The sequence below is a fragment of the Phycomyces blakesleeanus genome (assembly GCF_001638985.1).
Source record: "Phycomyces blakesleeanus NRRL 1555(-) unplaced genomic scaffold PHYBLscaffold_34, whole genome shotgun sequence".
NCBI lineage: Eukaryota > Fungi > Mucoromycota > Mucoromycetes > Mucorales > Phycomycetaceae > Phycomyces > Phycomyces blakesleeanus.
The window spans coordinates 73,372-96,738 of NW_017265164.1; the positions used below are offsets into that span (position 1 = coordinate 73,372).

At 36.0% G+C, this 23,367-nt stretch overlaps 7 protein-coding genes across 7 annotated transcripts; 4 read left to right on the forward strand and 3 right to left on the reverse strand.

The window, feature by feature from the left end:
• Positions 1–2,154: 2,154 nt before the first annotated feature.
• PHYBLDRAFT_174926 (hypothetical protein) lies at positions 2,155–4,309 on the forward strand (the record flags this gene model as incomplete). The annotated part of the gene is made up of 6 exons (XM_018437373.1): positions 2,155–2,557; positions 2,660–3,043; positions 3,068–3,177; positions 3,403–3,524; positions 4,120–4,146; positions 4,201–4,309. The coding sequence occupies 6 exons, from the start codon at positions 2,155–2,157 to the stop codon at positions 4,307–4,309; spliced, it is 1,155 nt and encodes a 384-aa protein (XP_018284673.1).
• Positions 4,310–5,265: 956 nt separating this feature from the next.
• Positions 5,266–6,342, reverse strand: PHYBLDRAFT_71936 (hypothetical protein; the record flags this gene model as incomplete). The annotated part of the gene is made up of 1 exon (XM_018442566.1): positions 5,266–6,342. The coding sequence occupies one exon, from the start codon at positions 6,340–6,342 to the stop codon at positions 5,266–5,268; it is 1,077 nt and encodes a 358-aa protein (XP_018284674.1).
• Positions 6,343–6,709: 367 nt separating this feature from the next.
• PHYBLDRAFT_189219 (hypothetical protein) lies at positions 6,710–7,588 on the reverse strand. Its single transcript, XM_018439622.1, has 2 exons — positions 7,330–7,588; positions 6,710–7,059 (listed from the first exon to the last, which is right to left on the reverse strand). The coding sequence occupies exons 1-2, from the start codon at positions 7,517–7,519 to the stop codon at positions 6,905–6,907; spliced, it is 345 nt and encodes a 114-aa protein (XP_018284675.1). The 5' UTR covers positions 7,520–7,588; the 3' UTR covers positions 6,710–6,904.
• Positions 7,589–7,822: 234 nt separating this feature from the next.
• On the forward strand, positions 7,823–10,005 carry PHYBLDRAFT_189220 (hypothetical protein). The gene is made up of 2 exons (XM_018439623.1): positions 7,823–8,250; positions 8,403–10,005. Exons 1-2 carry the CDS (start codon positions 8,013–8,015, stop codon positions 9,923–9,925), a joined length of 1,761 nt encoding a protein of 586 aa, XP_018284676.1. The 5' UTR covers positions 7,823–8,012; the 3' UTR covers positions 9,926–10,005.
• Positions 10,006–10,555: 550 nt separating this feature from the next.
• PHYBLDRAFT_156641 (hypothetical protein) lies at positions 10,556–12,689 on the forward strand (the record flags this gene model as incomplete). The annotated part of the gene is made up of 9 exons (XM_018433503.1): positions 10,556–10,657; positions 10,733–10,793; positions 10,943–11,046; positions 11,161–11,279; positions 11,510–11,738; positions 11,898–11,963; positions 12,040–12,183; positions 12,255–12,360; positions 12,616–12,689. 9 exons carry the CDS (start codon positions 10,556–10,558, stop codon positions 12,687–12,689), a joined length of 1,005 nt encoding a protein of 334 aa, XP_018284677.1.
• A 3,310-nt stretch (positions 12,690–15,999) lies between these two features.
• Positions 16,000–17,136, reverse strand: PHYBLDRAFT_71932 (hypothetical protein; the record flags this gene model as incomplete). Its single annotated transcript, XM_018442565.1, has 3 exons — positions 16,000–16,029; positions 16,181–16,271; positions 16,946–17,136. 3 exons carry the CDS (start codon positions 17,134–17,136, stop codon positions 16,000–16,002), a joined length of 312 nt encoding a protein of 103 aa, XP_018284678.1.
• Positions 17,137–20,238: 3,102 nt separating this feature from the next.
• Positions 20,239–22,086, forward strand: PHYBLDRAFT_152188 (hypothetical protein; the record flags this gene model as incomplete). The annotated part of the gene is made up of 1 exon (XM_018432863.1): positions 20,239–22,086. The coding sequence occupies one exon, from the start codon at positions 20,239–20,241 to the stop codon at positions 22,084–22,086; it is 1,848 nt and encodes a 615-aa protein (XP_018284679.1).
• Positions 22,087–23,367: the final 1,281 nt, after the last annotated feature.

Genomic DNA, 23,367 nt, shown 5'->3' on the forward strand with positions numbered 1-23,367 from the left:
AATCGTATATATATAATAGCAAAAGTATAATTAGGAAAGCAAGAAATGAAACATCTTTTGAACATTGTAATACATATACATCTTTGTAAGTAATATTGCGTTGAAATAATAGCAAAGTTACTCGAGGTCTTCTTTTTAAAAGAAGAGGTAATATATATAACCTATAGCTACCATCATTATTCAGCAGTATGTATGTTCTTTTTTTTTTACCAATTCACATATATATATACATACATAAATATATATATATTCAGAACATCCTCTTGTGAGTTTCGGCAAAATCACTGCTCTTGTTGAACGTTTATCTTATTTAGAAAATAAGAAGCTTCTTATAACCCAACTACAAGAAATTCTCGCAATTGCTACTTTTCTTCAAAGGTGTTAGGAAGCAATTTCTATTATCAGCTGTTTTTATGACTAAGTCTCATTCGCCTTTTTCTATTCCTCTCAAATCTATCATAGTTTAAATCCAAGCACCTTTGAATAATAAGTATATGAATAGAAACACATGACATACATGCAATATAGATATTTATTATTCTTTCTATTTTCTGCACAGAAGCCTTTCTCCCAGCTACCCGGTTTTTTTATTTTGGACTTACAAGAGATATGTCCATAAATACACTCTCACACTGTGCATATTGTTCTGACAAAATTAGTACTGACAAAATTCTGTGCCAGTGAGTTGACTAGTTCCTTTTTGTGTGTACGATGCTTTACAAGCTGATACCCTAAAGAGAACAAGCTAATTGTGAAATTATATATTTCTTAGCGGTCACTGGATTAATCTGCAATTGTTTTTCAGCCATTGCCCTCAAAATTGGGAGAAACGGCTGTCTTAGAAGTGTTGATCTATGTAAAGTAAACAAATCAATTTGCTAACTATCTTGCGGTCAGACCAGATCTTTATCCTGAGGGAGATTACCATATTTCTATATGTATAGAAAGAGATATAATTTAGTGTCCAAATGTAGGAAAGCGCAAGCACAATATTCTGAGGTCTGTTTTTAAGTAAGCAGCTTTCAAATATTTTACTATCCATTTAAGATACTATGAACCAAAACGAGTATAAAAATAATATGCTATAAAGCTTCATTATCTATACTAGTAAAATGTGCCAGAATAAAAAGAGAAAAAGCTTATACTTTAATAATAAAATAGTAAAACAGTAGCAACAGAAACTTTACTAACTGCTATGAAAACTTGTAGAAAAATGGTTAACAAATCGAGAGTTTCAAGTACTATAGGCAACTCAAGACTCGTATAACAGTAAGAGTGTAAAATAATAGATACACTTTACTTTTTTTTTGCTTGTTTCTACAAAATATATATATTTTATATGTAAAATCAGAAAGCCATAAGGATTTATTGTAGCACTTTTTTTTGGAATTTTACTACCGCCAATATTTTTTTTTGTACTGTTTAAAAGCCTTTTAAGGTGAAACTTCGTTTACTTTTCTGCAACTCGTTTTTTTAATAAGATTAAGTTTCAATATTTAAGTAGGGAAGCCAAAAGAATACTTTATGTATATATATTTTTATAACTATACAATTGGGGTGGACAAGTGAAAAAGGTCGAAATGAGATAAACTAATCATATTAATTTACGACTGTCCCCCTTTGGACTCATGGCAACTTGATAAAACAAAGGTTACTTAGGTTGGCAAGGTTGGTGAGACAGGAATGAAAGTGGATGCGTGATTGATTGATTGTTTTTGAGTATGAGTTTTTTAGGCAAAAATTAGCTTATGCGAAAGTTAACAATAGGACTTTTTCTCGAAAAAATTCCATTTTTTTAATTCCTTCTAATCCAATAATACTGCAAAAAAAGTCAAAAAAAAATGAAAAGTGGTAAAGAAGCGGTTATCTTTACCAAATTTCCGAAAAAAAAATTATGAGATGCAATGCCTTGAACTTCATTATCTCTTTTTGCTAAAAAAAAACTCCTTTTTGCTAAAAAAAAAACTCCTTTTTTCTTAAAAAAAGAAACCCCCACAAAAAAGTAGATCCTTTTAAACAATTCCAAATTTCTGAATTTTATTTTTTTAACAAATACATTTACTCAAAGAAGAAGTAAATTTTCTAAGAAAAATTCCTATTGTCCACTGACACGAACCTTACCGACCTAAGTAACCTCTGTTTTATCAAGTTGCCATGAGTTCAAAGGGATCCACCAACACGAACGCTTTCAAGACAGTTCTTCCTCGACAGACTAGGCCGGCAAAATCGTCGGCTGACCAAATGTTTTGCGACCCAGAGAACACTCGACTAAAAGCCATTTTGGGCGAGGCGCTTGCACGCGCAGCCATGCACGAAGAACAGCAGAAAGTTTTGCTTAGCAAAATAGATACAGTTGTCGCAAACTCAATTGCACTTCAAAAACAGAGCAGCTCTCTTATCGAGGAGCGCCGCGTCGCAAATGAGCACGTAGAGTTCCTACACAACCAACTTCAGCTTCAGATACAAGTACCTGGTGCTTCAACCTTCACCACCATCGTCATCCCGTCTACAAAGATTGCCCCTGTTAAGAATGCCTCAGCGGATGGCTCTGCCCTTGGTCCTGCCACTATCCCCACACCCTCATCCACAACATTTTTGGCTGCTGCCAAGAAGGCGATGAGAAAGAAGCCCAACCAGCCCAAGCTCACCACTGCCTAAGCTGCCCGCGCCCTCCAACCCGAAAGTGGACCATTTGCGTATGGATTTGTATACCTGTCTTGCCGCCACCACCTCAAGTACTCCCAAGTACGAAAGCTTTTGAGAACATTCAAGATCCAACAGTCCCGTGTCTTGGACATTGCGTTCCCGGAACGCGGCACTCTCTCTCTCCTTGTGCACAACGACCTCAAGGACAAGATCACCCAGCCCCCCGCAGACACTGGGGTGTCTGTGAAGATAGATTTTGATCCCTTGGACCATCGGATTATTGCTGATCCGGCACATGCCCACAAACCCGTGCAGGAACGCCAACAGCTTGCATACAAGCTACACCGCCAACGTCTTCTCACTCTCTGCCTTCGTCTCCCTGACCCACTGGACAAAAGTGCCTCATGACACTTTTGTACAGTGGAAAGTAGCTCTCTCCGTCTCCTTCCAGTCTGCCTTGAGCAGTATCTGGAAGACCGAAACCTTCCGTCTGGCCCCCAAGCCAGTGCCATTGACACTGCCGCTGCCATGGTTATAGGATTAATAAGCTTGCTTATAGTCTTCTCCCCTCCTCTCCGTCTCTCTTATTTTAATTGTATCATTCTTTCTCTTCCCCTTAGCTAGTTTTATCGGTCATATTTCTGTTTTTTCTCTTATTTCTTCTGCCGCAGTTCTCTTGTGTCGCCATTAGCTAAAATGTGCAAGGCCTAGAAAAACCCACAATAAAAAGATTTTCACCTGTCCACTGACACGTAGGGTACTTGTAAGAGGCAATTTAACTTATTACAATACTATTGCGAGGAGGAACTTTCAAGTTGCATAGCCTTTACGTCCAGGTTACTAGCTAGCACAGGGTTTATATCATTAATGGAGGCGTGGTAACAAGGGACCGTAAACTATTTCAAGAGGATGCGCTCTTGAGAGAATAGATGTGCACTCCAATATTTAGGATCAGTCAAATAATATTTAGTTGACTAGGCGTATGGGGATGAGAATCAACTGTCAAAATAATAAAATGGGAAAAGTGTTTTTAACGAGGTAAAAAGAGATACTTTATTCATATTCACTAAAATTCCTCTAATAATGGCCTTCTCTGCCTCTTCCTCTCGCTCCTCTCGTCTACACTTCATTATTCTTTCTTCTCCAAATTCATTCTCCGAGGAGAGGCGGCCGCCAACCATCACGCACACCGTCTCAATACATCACTATATCAGATCTTTTCGTGTACCATTTGCTGTAATTAGTAATCTTTTCGAAGTGTATTTTCACTCTTCTACTGTTCGCCTAATCAAATCCATTCTCAAAAAGAAAAATGAAAATGATTTACGGACAAGTGTCATCTGTCTACCCCTATTTTTTTTAAAAAAAACTGGACAAACTAATTTACGTTGATGTCATCAATTTTCATAACAACATTATTTCAGATTCCAACTTTTTCATTTTTTCCCTTGACATGTATTAATTTCTGTATAGCAATTACATTCAAGATTACCCATCAAAGTAACTTTTTAAGCTGATATACTTGAACTTAACGGGTAATTTGTTTATATATAGTTTCAATAGGCGCACTTCTTCCAGCTTGGGGCGCTTGATTAATGAGATTACCACACGTTCTGGTGGCCAGGCGTGTCTAAAGATGAGTGGTGCGGCAACACCTCTTTAGCTGGTAACTCGTACACTATAACCCTGTCTTTTGTTGAGGTAATGTTATTATTATTATCATTAAATTAATATAGCACTTGTTCTTAATATAACATGCCAAATAATGTGCAAAGCAACAAACAATTGATACCTTAAAGAAACCCCATAAAATCAGTGAATTTATTGCAAAAAAAAAATCACAGATAGATTCTTTATCAGAAAATTCGTACAAGATGAGGAAGGATATTTTAAGGGACATTAAATAGAAACTTAGTGTAGAATTGGAGCAGATAGTTACCATGAATAAGCTTGAATAAACCCTTCAATCTCATAGATACATACACAAGGGCAGCAATACATTTCCAAAGCTTAAGTCAAAGGAAGAAAAATCCGCCTTCCTCGAGAACCTAGATTCAGACGGGCTCAAAGAAGAAACCAAAATTTGCAAAAGATCATTCTATAAATGCTATAAAGATTAAGGGTGGACAGATGAAAATATTTTATTTTGGGTTTTTCTAGGCCTTGCGCATTTTAGCATATTGGCTACCTGATGAGAGCTGGGGAATAATTGAAAATAATAAAAGTAACCCCCTAAATATGAGGGGGAATAAAAAAATATGTAAAAAGTGAAGGATAAATAAAGAAAAAGTATGGAACACGCATGACAGAGACAAAGATGAATAGTCAGCAAAAACAGTAAAGAGAGCACGTAAAAAACCCCCTGTGGGGGAAAACGGCTTTTAGAAAGACTAAGACTAAAATAGATAATACAGCTGGTAATAATACAGGTGAAATAAATATATAAGAAAAATAAATGACATGAAAGAATCGAGAATAAGTAACTAGGTACTGACGGCACCAGAATTGGGAACGGATTTCAGCAGGGATAGGAGCTCCAAAGAGGGATTCCTTTTAGAAACTCGGACGATCCATTTATGGATCCAGAATACACAACGATACCAGACCAAGTCCGTCCTCCTAGGCACAATTTCGAGCGGGCACAGATGGAGGGGGTTGACGAGGAACGGTGGAAATTTTGGAGAGAAGATGGGGGAACGGATCACCAGGAACAGGTTCTTGGGTGGGCGGCGGGATGCGGTGAGGACGGGTTGGTTTTGTGGCACGGAATTTTGCTGCAAGGTCGATGGGGATTTGACCATGAGCTTTTTCTTCTGGCAGTTTGTAGGATGAGGTGGTTTGATCAACAGCACGTAGCAAGGCAAGCAAGCACGGCCACCAATCGCACCACGTACCAGGCGATTTGAAAAACCTGGGGAGACAGTTGAGAGCATAGTCGATGAGATGAACCTCTGGAGGAGGAGCAGGATCCATCAAAGACCAGAGTTTTTGAACGAGAGTGATTGTGGCGGGGCATATAAGCATGTGGTTTTGGTTACCCTTGATAGCGCCACATTGGCACTCAACTGATGGTGTAGGTGGTAGCCAAGCAATTCGCCATTTGATCAGTCGGCGTCGTTCTGAACGAGTGCAGGGCAGTAGTAAGACCGGATCCCAGACAGGTTTGCACAAGCCTCTAGCGACGGTTACCGGACGGTTAACGCTCGCAAGTTGCATGTCGATTTCTTTTTGGCACAGTAGAACATAAGCTTCTTTTAATGGGTCCTTCAACCGGGGTTGATGTTCTTTCAGCAATTGGGCCTTTTTCCAGAGTACACTACGACGAAGCTCACCCCATGTCGTTTTTTCTTTGGAAAGTTCCAGCTGCGTGGTAAGAGCTTTGATCAGGGAGTCTGAGGGTAGTGTTTCAGCACGATGAAGAAATTTGGCTTGAAGAGCACGGGAACGGGTGAATAGGTTGGGTAGAGCAGCTAATGCAGCGATATGAACAACTCCCATAGTTGCATCGGGCCGTCGAATACATGTCTGGAGACACATATTTTGAGCCTTCTGCAGGATCTGAACGTCACTCCGGCTAGCAGGAACGATGGCTAAGCCGTACTCAAGAATGGGGTGGATAAAAATGAGATAATCTCTGAGGGCCGCAGGGAGACCAAAACCGTTCATGTGTACACCCGAACTACTAAGCTTACGCATTGCTGCGCAAGCTTTTTGCTGTGACTAAGGAACATGTCGGCTCGATCTATCCCTTGGCTAGCGAAAGGGAATCCTAAATATTTAAAGGAAGTGCAAGTGGGAAGAGTATTCCCGTATAAAGAAAAGGAAGAATTGGGAGGGGCATTGAGGACCTCGCATTTGGATGGACTCCACTTATACCCCAAATTGGGGTGGACAGACGAAAAGGGTCGAAGTGAGGTAAACCAATCATATTAATTTACAACTATCCACAACTTTTTTTTTTTAAAAAAAAAGCACTAATTTAATAAAACGGTTTAGATTTCTGAGCTTTTAAGTCTGTCAACCCCAGATGCTTCAATTTATTTGATCATTTTTTCCTGAAAATATGTAACAAAAGTTGATGTATAATTTTTTATTGAGAATTAGAAATCAAATGGTTTATTCATACTTTTTTCTGTTCTGGAAGTATACATATATATACAATTGAATACAAGGTATATGAATATGTTATATGTGTACGCATATTTGTACGCATACCAACGTGCGTCATTTTTTTGTGGGGAATATATATATATATTATTCACTTCTCAAGAGCCACTTGAATACGCTGTATACGAGCTTGGGTTTGTTGCATGAGTTTAGTAGCTACTGTCAGTCGTTTACGAGCATCTGCCAAAATATCCAATGCAGGTTGTAGTCGAGGTGGTTCTGCAATATCTGCAAATACTTCCAATTCTATTTTAAGCAATAAAAGTTTATTAATATTGCGAGTCCTGTACACATACATATCAATATCAACTTTTATGTATACATTTTCTATTGCTCTTCTTTAAAAATAAAAAAGATAAAAGGAAATAAAAGGGGAGAAGAAGAGTGTCTTATATATATATATATATATGCATTCATTATAGTATAAGTTTTTTACTTTTATTTTTATTATTTTTATTCTTGATATTATCACCATAAGTGCCTTAATTATTATTGTTATTATTATTGTGTATTTGCCTGCTATAAGACGTTCAATTTCTTTGCCTAGATCTTCTTGACTTTGATGAGCTGCCACCACCGACTTGTCAATATCACAAAGCACAGGGCCCAAAAGAGAACTTATTCCACGTGGTAAAATATTCGACTGGTCGGGTTCTTCATTCGGTTCTACCTTATTTGCTACAACCGAGGAGTCTTTATCACTCATTTCGACGAAACAATAATGAGGAAATCTATATATGTATATCTACCAAAAAAGATACACACACATACACACATGGACAGAAAGAGAAAGAGAGAAAGGGAGAAAGGGAAATATAGCGGTGTTTTAATCTAAAAAGTGATGTCAGCAGTAAAACTTTGGATAATTATGAAAGAAAAAAAAAAAGATAGAGAGAAATAAAATAAAATAAAATAAAAAAAAAGCTTGAATTTTTTTTTCTTTAATTATTTAAGTATATATATATAACATATATTTATTTAGGTGAGTTACGTTCCATTCCATTATATTCCGTTCAATTCAATTCAATTCCATCCTATATATGCATTATTCTATTTAAATACACACATACACACAAATACAATTCAGAATCGATCAAAATAAAAAAAAAATAATCTATCCATTAAATGCCTAAAAAAAACAAATAGCAAGAATTAATTAACTAAGAACAATTCCTTTTTTTTAATAAAAATTTCAAGTCATGGCAGAATCTACCAAGCCTCACTTTTACTTGCCCAAGATCTTCGACAATGAAGGTGGCTGGGGTCCTGCCACTAATGTCATTCCCAACCAATTCCGTGACATCCCCTATGCTCCCTACAGCAAGGGCGACAAGCTCGGTCGTGTTGCTGACTGGACTAACCCCGATGGCCAGAAGCAAGACAACAGAGAAGTGACAGGACGCCAGGGCAGAACCGGTTTCAACCGTTTCAACAGAGGTAAAAAAGAAAAAAGAAAAAAGAGAGACAGAGATAATAGAAGTAGATGGTGTAATGTGTATGCAAGATCTATTCATCATCACAAATTTTGTCTGGTAAAAATAATACTAATTATAATTGTGTGTGTGTGTTTTGCATGTGCTTACTTGTAGATCAACACCAGGCCTACGGTGCTTCTTTCGCTTCTGCATTCGCTTTCACCCACAACGAGGACGAATCTTCTTTCTCCGTCGTCGACAACCGCTCGGCAATTGCCAAGAAGATGGCTATCAAGGCATCCGGTGGTGCTCGCAGCCGCCCCCAGAACAACAAGGCCAACAACCAGGGAGGAGGTTACCGCACCGTCAACCAGCGCCCCCAGAACAACCGCCAGCAGCACCAGCAGCAGCAGCAGGGAGGTGGTCGCAGAAGATACGGCTACAAGGATTACGACAAGCCCCAGCGTGTTCGCAACGCCTCGATCAACATTGGTGCCGACTGGAAGGTCCTGGACGAGATCGAGTTCAACCGTATGGGCAAGTTGTCTTTCGGTATTCCCGAGGCTGTCGACATTGCATCCTATGGTGCTGTCAACTACTACAACAAGGCCTACGACCGTGTTAACACAAAGAACGAAAAGATGTTGCAGAACATCGAGCGCGTCAAGTACGATACCACCACATCCGAAGATCCTATCATTCAGCAGTTCATCAAAGACGACAAGGCTACCGTGTTTGCTTCTGATACCGTTCTTTCTCTGCTCATGTGCGCCACCCGCACTGTTTACCCTTGGGATATTGTTGTAAAGAAGGTCGGAAACAAGGTCATTCTCGACAAGCGTCCTGGAGGCGTGTTCGATTTCGTGACCGTGAACGAGAACACCTTTGATCCCCCTGCAGAAAACGAAAAGGAGACCATCAACTCCTGGTCTTCGCTCTGCACCGAAGCCACTTACATCAACAACAACTTTGCTCGCCAGGTTGTTGACCAGGCCAAGCTTTCGTTCGAGAACCCCAACCCATTCGCCTCTGAAGAGACCAAGAACCAGCTTGCTTCCTGCGGTTACCGTTACAGAGAGTTTGATCTTACTTCCAAGGCTGATGCTGCTGCTGCCGAGGGTAGTGAGGAGGAGGCTAACAAGGTCTCCATGATCGTCCGTACCGAGGTTGATGCTGCCATCAAGAACGGCAACCAGACCACTCTCATGACCGTCCGTGCTCTGAACGAGTTCGATCCTGCTGCCCAGGGCGCCGGTGGTGCTCTGTCGTGGAAGAAGAGCTTGGACTCTGCTCGTGGTGCTGTTGTAGCCACCGAGATGAAGAACAATGCTGCCAAGCTTGCCAGATGGGCTGTCCAGGCCATGTTGGCCGGTTCCGACCAGCTCAAGTTGGGTTATGTTGCCCGTATGAACCCCAAGGACAACACCCGCCACGTTGTGTTGGGTACCCAGGCTTACAAGCCCAAGGACTTTGCCAGCCAGATGAACCTTTCTCTCAACAACGGTTGGGGTATCGTCAAGGCTGTTGTTGACATGTGTCTTCAGTTGCCCGAGGGTGTCTATGTGTTGATGAAGGATCCTAACCGCCCCATGCTCCGTATCTATGCTGTTCCCGGCGAGGAGGATCTTGATGCCTATGAGGAGGACGATGAAGAGGAGGAGGAAGAGGAAGAAGAGGATGAGGAGTCCCAGAAATAAAATTAAGAATACAAAAAAAAGCTAAAATTCACTTGTCATTTTTGTTCTATCAAATAAAATAAAGTTGTATGTGTATCTATATAGTGGGTATAAAGAATATGTATATATATAAAAAGGGATCAAAAGGAGCAGGTTTTATATATGTATGTACAGTGGAGTTGTATTAATACAGACAGACAAGGTGTACAGGTTTTTGTACACAAGCACACTAGTATAAATATGTATTTTACAAAATACCCACAATGTTTATATGGAAATCCGGTTTCCATTATTTTCTATATTCCCTATATACATTATATTTATCCGTCTCACGTTTTTTTCGTTCTCCCCTCACCAATTTCGCCCCCTCCTTCAATTAACTCTCTTTGAAACCCTCAAATAAATTATACATATAAAAATTATATATAATTAATTAATTGATTATTATTGTATTCTATTATATAATAAGATAGTATATTATGTTTTTATATATGTATATATATATATATATAAAAAGCCCTCTTGTCTTTGTTTCCTCCTTCTCACCCCTTCTCTCTCTCTCTCTCTTTCTCTCTATTTTTTTTTCCTTTTTGTAATCTCTTTCTTTTATACACATACAAGTATTCCATTCTATTTTATTATTAAAATCTGATGAATTTCAATATCTTTAAAACCAAGCAAAAGACACCTCATGATCTCGTGCGGTACGTCAAGGACGCGATTCACAGACTCGATGGCTCAGACAGACGCAAGGTAATAAGAAGAGAAAGAAGAAACATTGCAAAGCCAAGTTTGCGAGTCCTCCAGGTTGTTGAGATGAACATTTAGGCAACCGAAGACATTTCAAAATACCTTGTTTCAATGAAGAACATTCTCTACGGTGAAGACGGTAAGCTATCTCTCTCTCGCTCTTTCTTTCGGTATACATTTTCTCTTATATGTAGATATGCACAAACACATACATTTTTATATTGCCTCTTTTATTTTCTGTATATACATACATATTGATTTATTTATTTTTATATATAAACTGTATAGATAGTGAACCCAGTCCAGATAGTGTTTCTCAGTTGGCTCAAGAGGTCTACAGTAATGACCTCTTGCAGTTACTGGTTCTTAATATTCACAGATTTGAGTTTGAGGCAAGTACATAATATTTTATTACTATTATATATATATACATGTAATATTTAAATTTACTGACTTAATTTTAATGATTTTGTTTCTTTCTTTTTTGTTCTGTAATATTTTTGCAGGCAAAAAAAGACGTTGCACAGATATTCAACAATCTCTTGAGACGAGTAATTGGAACCAGATGTCCAACAGTAGAATACCTGTGTACACGTGAAGAGGTGCTTTTCACACTTCTCAAGGGGTAAAGACTAAAGATCGCATATATATTTATTTAAAAAAGGGGGGCATGGTGAAGTGAGGTGAAGTGAAATGGGATAGGATAGGATGGGGTCGTGGGGGGGCTATGTATATAAGAAGGAAAAAAAAACTAATGTACAAAGTTAATGATAATAAAGAGAAATAATGTATAAAAGTATATTAACCTCTTTGTCTTTTTATTCTTAATATCTAAACACATATCAAAAATCAAAGGTATGAACAGCCAGAAGTTGCTTTGAATTGTGGTTTGATTCTGCGAGAATGCCTTCGACACGAGCCACTGGCCAAGATCATCCTGTACTCCCCACGGTTCTACCTTTTCTTTGATTATGTGGAAATGAGTACTTTTGATATCGCATCAGATGCATTTGCGTCATTTAAAGAGATTATGACCAAGCACAAGCAAATGGTGGCAGATTTCCTTGACACTCATTATGAAGAGGTAAAAGCAAGAAAATAAAAAAGGGGGGAATATTAAAAAAGATGGATAGAGATAGATAGAGAGGTTATACAATTGCGCTATTTCTTTTATAAATTATATTGTTCTTATGTACAAATGATTAACTTACCTATTACCTTTGTTATTTTTAATTCTTTATAGTTCTTTGAGCATTACAAGAGACTGTTATTATCTTCAAATTATGTTACAAAGCGACAATCATTAAAGGTAAACAAAGAAACATATTTATGTATGTAATTCTAATAATAATAATGATGATGATATATTTTATATCTATATAAAGTTGCTGGGAGAGATTTTGTTGGATAGATCAAACTTTAGTGTGATGACAAGATACATCAGTAGTGCAGACAACCTCAAGTTAATGATGAATCTGTTACGAGACCGCAGTCGAAACATTCAATTTGAAGCGTTTCATGTTTTCAAGGTAAAATATATTACTACTTGATGAATTATTTCTTTTTATATTAATTAAAATATATATATATCTTTAATAAGGTGTTTGTGGCCAATCCTAATAAGAATAAACCAATCTTGGATATTCTGGTCAAGAATCAAGATAAACTCATTGTCTTTTTGAGTAATTTCCACAACGATAGACAAGGTAAGGAAAATGAATAGAAAATCAAATAAAACAAAAAGACTGTGAGAAGATAGTTACAGTATATAGTATTGGTAGTGCCAGTAGTGGTTTGGTGAATAACTAGTATTCTTTGTCATTCTTTTATACATTAAAAAAAATCAAACCCAAAATTTTGATATTCATAAAACCTCTATTTATTTCTTTTTTGTGTGGATTTGGGTTGGATTTGGGTTGAATTTTGATTTTTGATTTTTTTTTTTTGATTTCGTATTGTAGATGATGAACAATTCAATGATGAAAAGGCATTTTTGGTCAAACAGATTCAAGAGCTAAAACCTGCTCAGGAGTAAGGTTAGCTCAAGCTTGCTTTTGCGTGCATACTCGTGTGTGTGTGTGTGTGTGTGTGTGATTTTTTATAACAAAAAAAAATAATTAAGCTTATGCTTATGCTTCTTAAGCTAAGCTAAAGCCAAAGCTAAGATTTTGTTTTTTTTTTGCTTTATTTACCTTTCTACACAATTGTATGTATGAGTGTGAAAGACAACAAAAAAATATATAAAGAGATTAAAGAGATATGTATATAATACACATATTGTGAATTGGGATAATTATTGATTTTTGGTTGGTTGGTTGAAATAATAATTATATACTTACCTTTACTTATACCCCTTCCTCTTCTTTACTTCCAATAATTTATGTGTCTTGACCCTATTTTCTGTACTTACTAAAGACTAGCTGTATATATATACTATTATTATAATTCCAGATTAATAACGATCGAACAAAAAGAAAGAAGAAAGAAAAAAACCTTAAAAACCATAGAATTGGTCCGGATAATTTTACCGGGACCGGATTTGGACCGGAAACCCTGTGCTACCACAGAGTCGGGACACACAGACTTTTCTGTACGACCTTTTCAGTACACGATCCTGAAACTTTGGTTTTTAAATCCCCGTATGCATTCTATTATATATACATATATTTAAGATTTATAATACGCGCATTAATGAACATGAAATAGAAAAACCAATTTGTTATCCGAGAGACCAAGCCTTTTAACTTTTAGAGTCAAATCAATATTTTAAATAGTACCATCGGAAGAAAGCAATAGCATATAGATACACCAATGGAATTGTGCTGTATAGTAGTATGCCACGCTACTGACAATGCTTTTTATTAATAATAATGGATAAATGCTACACATTCCAAATGAAATGATATGTTGTCATTCAAGAATAGTGCAAATTACAATCCTTCTTTTCAAAAAACAAAATTACTTTCAGGTCACATAGAATAACCATATTCGAAATAATATTAATAAGGCTCACACACATATATATATGTATCAAGTCATGATAAAGTCTAAAAAACATTTGCCGATATGTGAGAGACATCAGGCGTCAATTTCAGATTCCATAGTTAGAATGAAAACAAAAAGGTATATTGTGGTGCGACGGAAATACTATAAAAGCTGTTTACAGAAATATATTTTTCGCTTATATTTTTTGTAGGTATAAGCTGCCAAGTTGAAAGAGAAGAATTTGGGTAAGAAAGTTAAATGCAACATTCTTTCTTGATTTGGCACAAATTAAAAAGAAAAGAAGACATATATGTGTTCCACAATAGTTACCTAACTGTCAGAATTATAAATCAAAGGTATGCAGTGTTTCAGGTTAAAAGTCATAGAAGTGTAAAATAAGATGCTTCACTAGTGTTACTCAATAATAACTCTCTCTTTCTTTCTCTCAGTGTATGTATATATTAAGATGATATCAAAATTATTGCCCAATATCCTCGCATATCTCGCAACCTATGTTGGTAAAAAAAAGAGACAGACGCACCTGTTCCTTAGTTTGTAAGAAATTAACCGAACCGTTTTTAGATGCCTAGTGGAATAGAATCAAAGTTAATGAAGAAATTTTAAAAGACATGTTTGACGGCCCTAATTTTAAAGAAGCTCACCGAAACAATCCCCATCATGTATAAACATTACATTTTAAGAGACCTAGTTATTATCACAGCACAAGTCTCACAATTGCAACAAAGTTATCCCTGGTTAAAACACTTTTTATGCGATATTTCAGCCATACCACACATCTGTATTCGAGCGGCATATAATTGGAGTGATTGGAATTTATTATCCTACCTAGAAATATTTATAGGCTATGAGTCCAGTGTAATAAGAGACTTTTTCTCCAGATCGTCTATTTTACCTTGTCTTATCTATCTAACAATTAAAACAGCTTATTCAAAGTGTAGCTTTCATTTTTTATATGGGGCGTTTTTGAAGATATTCACCGCCTTTCTTTATGGCTAAAGTATCTTGAGCTTGCCTGAAACCTGAAACCGATGTGAATGTTATAAAAAAAATTAAACCAGCGTACACAACTAAATAAATAAGGTACAAAGATGCTGATTTTGATGCCCTTTGGGCTTTTTACTTTGCGCTCAAGTACCCAAATCTACATAGTCTTAATTTTAAAAAGTTTCTCTCTCTAGAAAAAACAATAGAAGTCTACTTGGACCAACGAAATAAATTACAAAGAAGAACCACAAAAAAGAACATTCTATCACTGATGGTTTATAACCAGCCATATAAGTCCCAACAACATTATCTGAACGAACTCAAAATATTTGCAGTATTAGATTATTTCATTCCCTGCCTAAATAAAGCAGAAGTACCATTAATAGTATTTAAAGGGTGGCCATTGACACGGTGGATTTTATCCACGGGTGTTTCTTGTATCGCTCATCGCAGTGAACTTCGAAGTAGTGACATAGCTGTAGAAATGACCCAAAATAGTTAAATAGCTCTTTTTATTTATTTAGTAATTAAATTGTCTTTCTACCCGTATTTATTTTCTTGTCACCGAGTTGGAAATTTGCACCACATAACCAACCCACCATGTGTCAATGCACAGACTATTTTTTTACAATTAATTTCTTATTTTACTTCTTTGCGTGTCTTTTAAGCCTAAAAATAATATTTTTCTACATTATTTTCTAAGTTTACTTCTAGCATGGCACTATATCATGCATACAGATATATATAATATACAGATGTCTTTAGTAAGCAAGGATATCAAAAAATAAAAAAAAGATTAATTTTACATTATATTTATTAAAGAAATGAGCGCATAAAGTATCATATTAACCGTATATATAGCGATACCCAAGTTTATTACTAGGAAAAAGGTAATAAGTTAAATGATATCTTTATATAATAAAAACAATAGCATTGGTATTGCTTTAAAACTGCTATCGGAATTATCGCTTTTTTTCTCATATTAAAAAAATGGATATAGGTATCTACTTTTAACGAAAGTAACAAAAGATAGTAATGTGCTTAAACATTGTATACTAAAACCAACTACAGTAAATGTTTTACAGTGCAAAGCACTTTCGATCATGCTAGTTATTTGCTAATTATTTCCTTAAGCATAGCTTTATATAATCATTATTTTTTTCTGTATATAGCCATCTAATTATTTATTTGTTAACCTTGGAGATAAGGGAAACCGCAAACAGAGCAAAGTATAAGCATCTACTAAATGAACAGTCAGTAAAGCGTTTTAGCGTAAAACGGAGCATAATAACAATATATGTATAAGTAAGATCTCAGAACATTTGTTTATAAACATCCTAGCTATAAGCTAGTTCTTAGGCGGAAGTTTTTATGTCATCATTGGTCTTTTTATATAAGAAAAAAATCATCTTATAGGTGTATAAAGCCTCAGATTAAGTGTTTTCAAATCATGCTAGCATTTTGCTAGATATCAAAATATATCTCATGTCATCACTGGCTTCTATCTATATCTATCTAATTATAATCTTTACTAACCTTGGGAATGCTGGAAACCGTGAACAAAGTAGAGTATAAACATCTACTAGATGAACAGTCAGTAGATGGTTTAAACGTAAAACGGGACATACTGAAATTAATCATTTAAATTGCATATATAATTATATGTAAATGAGACCTAAGAACATGTTTTTGTAAACATTCTGGCTATTAGCTAATGGTTTTAGCAGGAGTTTGTTGGCGTATTGGTCTTTTTGTATAATCAGATATTATTCTTATAGATGTATGAGACTTGAGAAAGTGTTTTTTCTATTTGGTAATTATACTAGCATTTGCTAGTTATTATAAATAATGTTCTCATCATTGGTCTCTATCCATAAGCGCGAAAGTGTTTAAAAATGTAAAGAAAAAAAAGTATTACATTACCTTTAAATTGTTGTATTAAAGATATCGTGTGTATGTTGTTGTAATTATATATATATCTACATGTGTACGTTCTTATTAAAACACGCGTAAAGATGCCTAAACGTTTTTTGAAAGACTAAAAAAAAACAGGTGAGTGCAGTAAATAAACCTTGCCATGTACGCCTGTAAACATCCACCCAAATGTAATATGAGGCTAATATTGGCTCACGAAAGCGTGCCATATACGCTGAACGGTCATATAAAAGAAGAAGAAGCACAGGCTCATTATCTTGGGAAGGTGGGTATAGTCAAAATAAAATAAAAAACCGTTGATAAAATAAATTGAGATTTTTAAATGTAAGGTGGCTATTATTTTCATACGTTGTAGCTGATACTTACTTTTGGTCGTTCTTTATAGCTATCTTTGTGGTTTGAATGGACTCTATGTATGCTGGCAATAGTACAGTACTCACCATAGGTATGAATACAGGAAAGAGAGGGAAAAAATATGCCCACACTCTATGACGTATTTTATTCCCATGGTTTGACATGGAAATTGATCTCATATGATTAGATGTAGATGTAAACATATGATGATGTCAGAAAGCTGCAGTGTCTTTGCCATCAAAGGCGTACTCACAAAGAACTGTTAAAAAATATTAAAGAAGTACACTCTGTACCTGATCGACATTTAATACTACTCGGATTATTTAAAAGCAGTGCCCGTGCTTAAGTTACACCGACCTACGTATATGGCCTTTCAGCTAGAAGAGAGGTGTTCCGTTTTAATATTAGAAAGGCGCAGCTCTAGAAAAAAAAACATATTTGGAACTGAATTTGATATACCTTTAAAAACCAACAACTTCAAAGTATTGCTTTGATATATCCTTATTATTCATACCTTTATTATATATATGAGAAGCCTAAAGGGCAAAATAATTATAGAGCCATTTTTTTGTTCTGTTTAGCATTACACTATTAGCCACTTGCTGTCAAATAATATATTGATAAGCACCAAAATATTTGATGTACAACTTTTGTCTTCTAGTTCAGGCCATATATAGAAAGTTAAGGAGGAGTATAGTATATACTCTATAGTTGAAGAGAATGATATTATTTGTGATATAGTAAAGATCCTATAATTTCTAATAACTTGTATATGATTGCCTTTCAGAAACCTAGCTTACAGAAAATACTCGTATTCTTTACATTGGCTCAGTTACAGCTAGTTATTAACCAAGACCATTTTTTCTCAATCAAGAAACTCAAGTATTCATGTAAGTAGCCGTGATCTCCTTTCTTTATTTATTCTTGAAACAAACAACACTCTTATAGTATCTTTAGCTCAAATTTGAACTTGAAAGTAAGAAAATCTCAGAGAAACTACAGAAGTACAAAAAAATATGAGCAACAGATTCTTTAAAGATATTCTGACTATTATTTACGCTTCATACTTCCTTTTTATTACTTTTATAATTTATTTACTAATAATATATATATAATTGAATTATTTCTGACAGGATAAGCTACAACTATTTTAGTCCGTTTGCCCGGTCAATAAAAATAATCTGCTATTATTTTTAATATTATTATGGTTTGAGGCAGCTTGTGTTTACTGTATGCTTATGATGCAATATTAGAATGTGTACATGATTTCCATAATACTGGAATGACTTGTATCCTTATTATTTCTTTTTTTTAAAAAAAAGAATAGTCTTATACTAATTCATATATATATATTTATATTCCAAATGTATACATATGTAGGTAGATGAGCGTGTATGTAAATATGTATTAGTTTGACAGGTGTATCTACAGACCCATACAATAAATGAAAGAAAAAAGTTTAAACTCAACTAAATAGAACATCTTTAATGCAAAGTTGTTGTGCTTTTTTTAAAAACTCTTCTCATTCAAATCTCACAATGTCTCAGCAAATCAATAAAAGTATTCCTAAGAAACGAAAAGAGCTTTCAGACTATGAAAAAGGACTTATTATTATCGGTGGTGCTCTCCATAATATTTCATTGACTGCCATTTCGGAGAAGACAGGCATACCCATGACAACTGTACATAGCACAGTTCAAAGATGGAAACAGAATGGCACGCCATTAACAGAAAAACACCAAGGACGTCCATCAATTTTGGGTGAGAGAGATTTACGCCAGCTTAAAAACGAAATGAAGAAAGATCGTAATGCCACACTTGGAGAACTCACAAACGCCATGAGACTCATGATTGGCAAGTACATTTGCAAGAATACCATCCGCAAAGCTATTCGTAAGATCGGAATGTCTTCTTGCCATCCTGTGTTTAAGCCAAGGCTATCCAGAACACATAAAAAGAAACGATTGTTGTTTGCTAAACGTTGCAAAGAAACCAATCAAAGATGGGATCGTGTGATTTGGAGCGATGAGTCTCGCTTTATGGTTTTCCCAAAGGATGGAAACCTTAGAATTTGGCGCTTTCCTCTGGAGAAGTTCAAGTCTGATTGTATCATGCCTAGAGTACAGTTTGGAGGTGGTTCGGTGATGGTTTGGGGCTGTGTGTGGGCAGGAGGAGTAGGCCCACTAAAAACGATTATTAACAGCCTTGACCAATTTGGCTATATAAACCTTTTGGAAAGAAAGTTGCTCCCATTTTATGGTCGCCTAAGTAAAAGACATGACGGGGAGTTTATTTACCAAGAAGACAATGCTCCTTGTCATAAGTCAAAACTTGTTGAGAACTGGAAAAAGACCCATAATGTACCAATAATGGAATGACCGCCGAATAGCCCAGATCTCAGTCCTATTGAGAACCTATGGGCTCATTTGGGTCGGATGGTAAGGGCAAGAGTACCAGCTCCAAGAACTATTAAGGAGCTAGACAAGGTTATCCATGAAGAATGGAAGAAAATACCGGTTGCAGTATGCAAGGCCTACTGCATGTCTATGCCAACTCGCATAGCCCGTATGAAGAAAGCCCGTGGTGATGTTACTAAATATTAAACTTTCAATAAAAGTTATTTTTCTTAATATTTAAAGGTTATATATTCTTATTCCAATGATTTTAAAAGTGGTTTCTTAAGTAAAAGTAGACAAACAATGAAGAGAGAGTTAAGGATGTTATTTTTTCACTTTGGCGGAAGCTAAAATTTTCTTTCATTTAATTGATGAGACTGTATATATATAAAAAGAAATTACTCAAGATATTTCAGTTTAAAAAGCTGAGCAGTTTTTTTTTTTTAAAAAAAATAAACCCTTGGACCTCAAGACTATATTTTCCTCACCGGAGAAACATTTATACATTAGATCCAATAAAAAAAACTTCCATTGGTTACCTCTAAAGAAAAACGCTAATGTTCGTTACACATTTTATAGAGTCTTATATAAGTAAACCTGGGGTCATTAATTATTGCTTTAGATAAGTAAACAAAAAAATAAAATAAGGTATGTATGTAGTTTGTTTGCATATTTTGGTAAAATACAACCTAATAGCCACACCCCTTTACAGTAACTAGATAGCCATGTGGTGTAAGACCAAAAGTTTATTAATTAAGCTTTAATTAGGCTTTCTATATTGGACAACCAAAGTTGTAAAGTGTTTCATGTAAGAAGTCACAAATAAAAAAGTATAATATGCTTGTCCGATGATTATAGAATGTAATTGATTTTCTTTCTCTTTCTCTCCCTCCCTTTTTCAAAATTTCAATGGTATCAATATTACTGCCAAATATCCTATCGTATATCGCAACACATATCAATAAGAAAGACCAGACCTCCTGTTCACTTGTCTGTAAGAGATGGACAGAGCCGTTTCTAAACGCTTATTGGGCCAAACTAGAGATCGATGAAAACAAATTAAGCACCATGTTCGCCACATCCACTCTTAACGAAGTCTACAGGAAGAACGTTCATCGTGTGTGGGCATTGGATCTCAAGCGGATAAATATAAGACATATAGGCTATGTTACACAGTTACAGCAAAGCTTCCCTGGAATAAAATATCTCTTTTGCGACGAAGAGAATCACGAAGATGAAAGCGACAACTGGATGATACGTTCTATTGATTGGATTAGTTGGAGATTTTTAACGCACCTGAGCATAAAATTGACCAGTAAACACTCTGGGCTAGAAGACATCTTTATGAACCTTTCGGTATCTCGCTCCCTTGCTCATTTTACGCTTAATTCAGAAAATAATGTCGAAGAGACCAACACTATGTTATGGACTCAATTTGAATCACTCCACCGCCACATGAGACAGTTAGAGTACCTTGATATCAACTATCCTCTTTCATCGATTTCGAAATATGATTTGGAAATGATAAAAACCATTGAACCGGCACACAAAATTACAAAGATTACTTTTCTTGATGTGAGAATTGATGGTTCTTGGCTATGCTATTTTGCATTGAAGTACCCGAACCTACTCAGTCTTAACATGAAGCCGTGCAAAGCTCGCAGACCATTAGTACAAGAGACTTACATAAACAAATACCAGGGACAGTTAATATTGCTGAAAACACTGAATCAGTTTTTTCCTTATTTAAAAATGGTACAGACACCTACGCATACTTGTAACAGATGGCCACTTTATATATTCTACATGACTCTTAATTACTTTAATATAAAGTTAGAGCGTGTTGTATTCGACACTCATGTATACAAGTCACTACTTATGGATAATCTCACTAAGTGTATTAAGCAAGTTTCAGAATCGGTGAAGATTATGTGGGTGACTATAACCGATTATCTGAACGCTAAACCGCGATCTCGCATTATTTTCAATTTATGCCCGAAGCTTGTTGAACTACACATTCTAGAACACCGAAGGATTGAAATGGAACATCTCTTGGATCAATGTCCAGTTTTGAGGTCATTATATATAGAGAATTCCACTACTTACCTCATAAACCCCTCGCGACATATAACAATCCCACACTCGTTACAAAAACTGGAATTCATCAACGTGTCTGTTCCTATACACCTATTCAACTACATATCTCTGCGTTGTAAACAACTTAAATATTTGAAGCTAAAGAGCGTTACATTTCTTATTCCTGAGTGGGACATAAATGGAAAAGCGCTCTTCGATATGCACATGTCGCAGTTGAAGACATTCATAATTTATAATTACAGTTATTGTTTTCAGCATGTCAGACATTATGCCATTGAGCAACTGGAGAATACGGATGGTAATTCACTACAACATCAAGAAAGCCAAGAAATATCATTTCGAACAAACTGGTACCACTTGTGTTTGGATAAAACAAACAGAAAAGAAAGACTTTTGGCGTGGGAGCTTGGAAGACGTGACATAGAGTTTTCCCAAAGATACTACAAAGACTTTGAGCGCAGAAAAAAACGTGAAAAAAAAAGAAAAGACATGATACGACATTGTGGATATGCACCTAAAAGGTTCTGGAAAAGAGATCTTCAATATGGTGTTATGATATTTCGATTCAAGTCTGTCAAAGAGTATTTTCTGGATGAAAAAAGAGAAATCGACAAAGATAAACACATACAGTCTCATCAATTAAATGAAAGAAAATTTTAGCTTCCGCCAAAGTGAAAAAATAACATCCTTAACTCTCTCTTCATTGTTTGTCTACTTTTACTTAAGAAACCACTTTTAAAATCATTGGAATAAGAATATATAACCTTTAAATATTAAGAAAAATAACTTTTATTGAAAGTTTAATATTTAGTAACATCACCACGGGCTTTCTTCATACGGGCTATGCGAGTTGGCATAGACATGCAGTAGGCCTTGCATACTGCAACCGGTATTTTCTTCCATTCTTCATGGATAACCTTGTCTAGCTCCTTAATAGTTCTTGGAGCTGGTACTCTTGCCCTTACCATCCGACCCAAATGAGCCCATAGGTTCTCAATAGGACTGAGATCTGGGCTATTCGGCGGTCATTCCATTATTGGTACATTATGGGTCTTTTTCCAGTTCTCAACAAGTTTTGACTTATGACAAGGAGCATTGTCTTCTTGGTAAATAAACTCCCCGTCATGTCTTTTACTTAGGCGACCATAAAATGGGAGCAACTTTCTTTCCAAAAGGTTTATATAGCCAAATTGGTCAAGGCTGTTAATAATCGTTTTTAGTGGGCCTACTCCTCCTGCCCACACACAGCCCCAAACCATCACCGAACCACCTCCAAACTGTACTCTAGGCATGATACAATCAGACTTGAACTTCTCCAGAGGAAAGCGCCAAATTCTAAGGTTTCCATCCTTTGGGAAAACCATAAAGCGAGACTCATCGCTCCAAATCACACGATCCCATCTTTGATTGGTTTCTTTGCAACGTTTAGCAAACAACAATCGTTTCTTTTTATGTGTTCTGGATAGCCTTGGCTTAAACACAGGATGGCAAGAAGACATTCCGATCTTACGAATAGCTTTGCGGATGGTATTCTTGCAAATGTACTTGCCAATCATGAGTCTCATGGCGTTTGTGAGTTCTCCAAGTGTGGCATTACGATCTTTCTTCATTTCGTTTTTAAGCTGGCGTAAATCTCTCTCACCCAAAATTGATGGACGTCCTTGGTGTTTTTCTGTTAATGGCGTGCCATTCTGTTTCCATCTTTGAACTGTGCTATGTACAGTTGTCATGGGTATGCCTGTCTTCTCCGAAATGGCAGTCAATGAAATATTATGGAGAGCACCACCGATAATAAGTCCTTTTTCATAGTCTGAAAGCTCTTTTCGTTTCTTAGGAATACTTTTATTGATTTGCTGAGACATTGTGAGATTTGAATGAGAAGAGTTTTTAAAAAAAGCACAACAACTTTGCATTAAAGATGTTCTATTTAGTTGAGTTTAA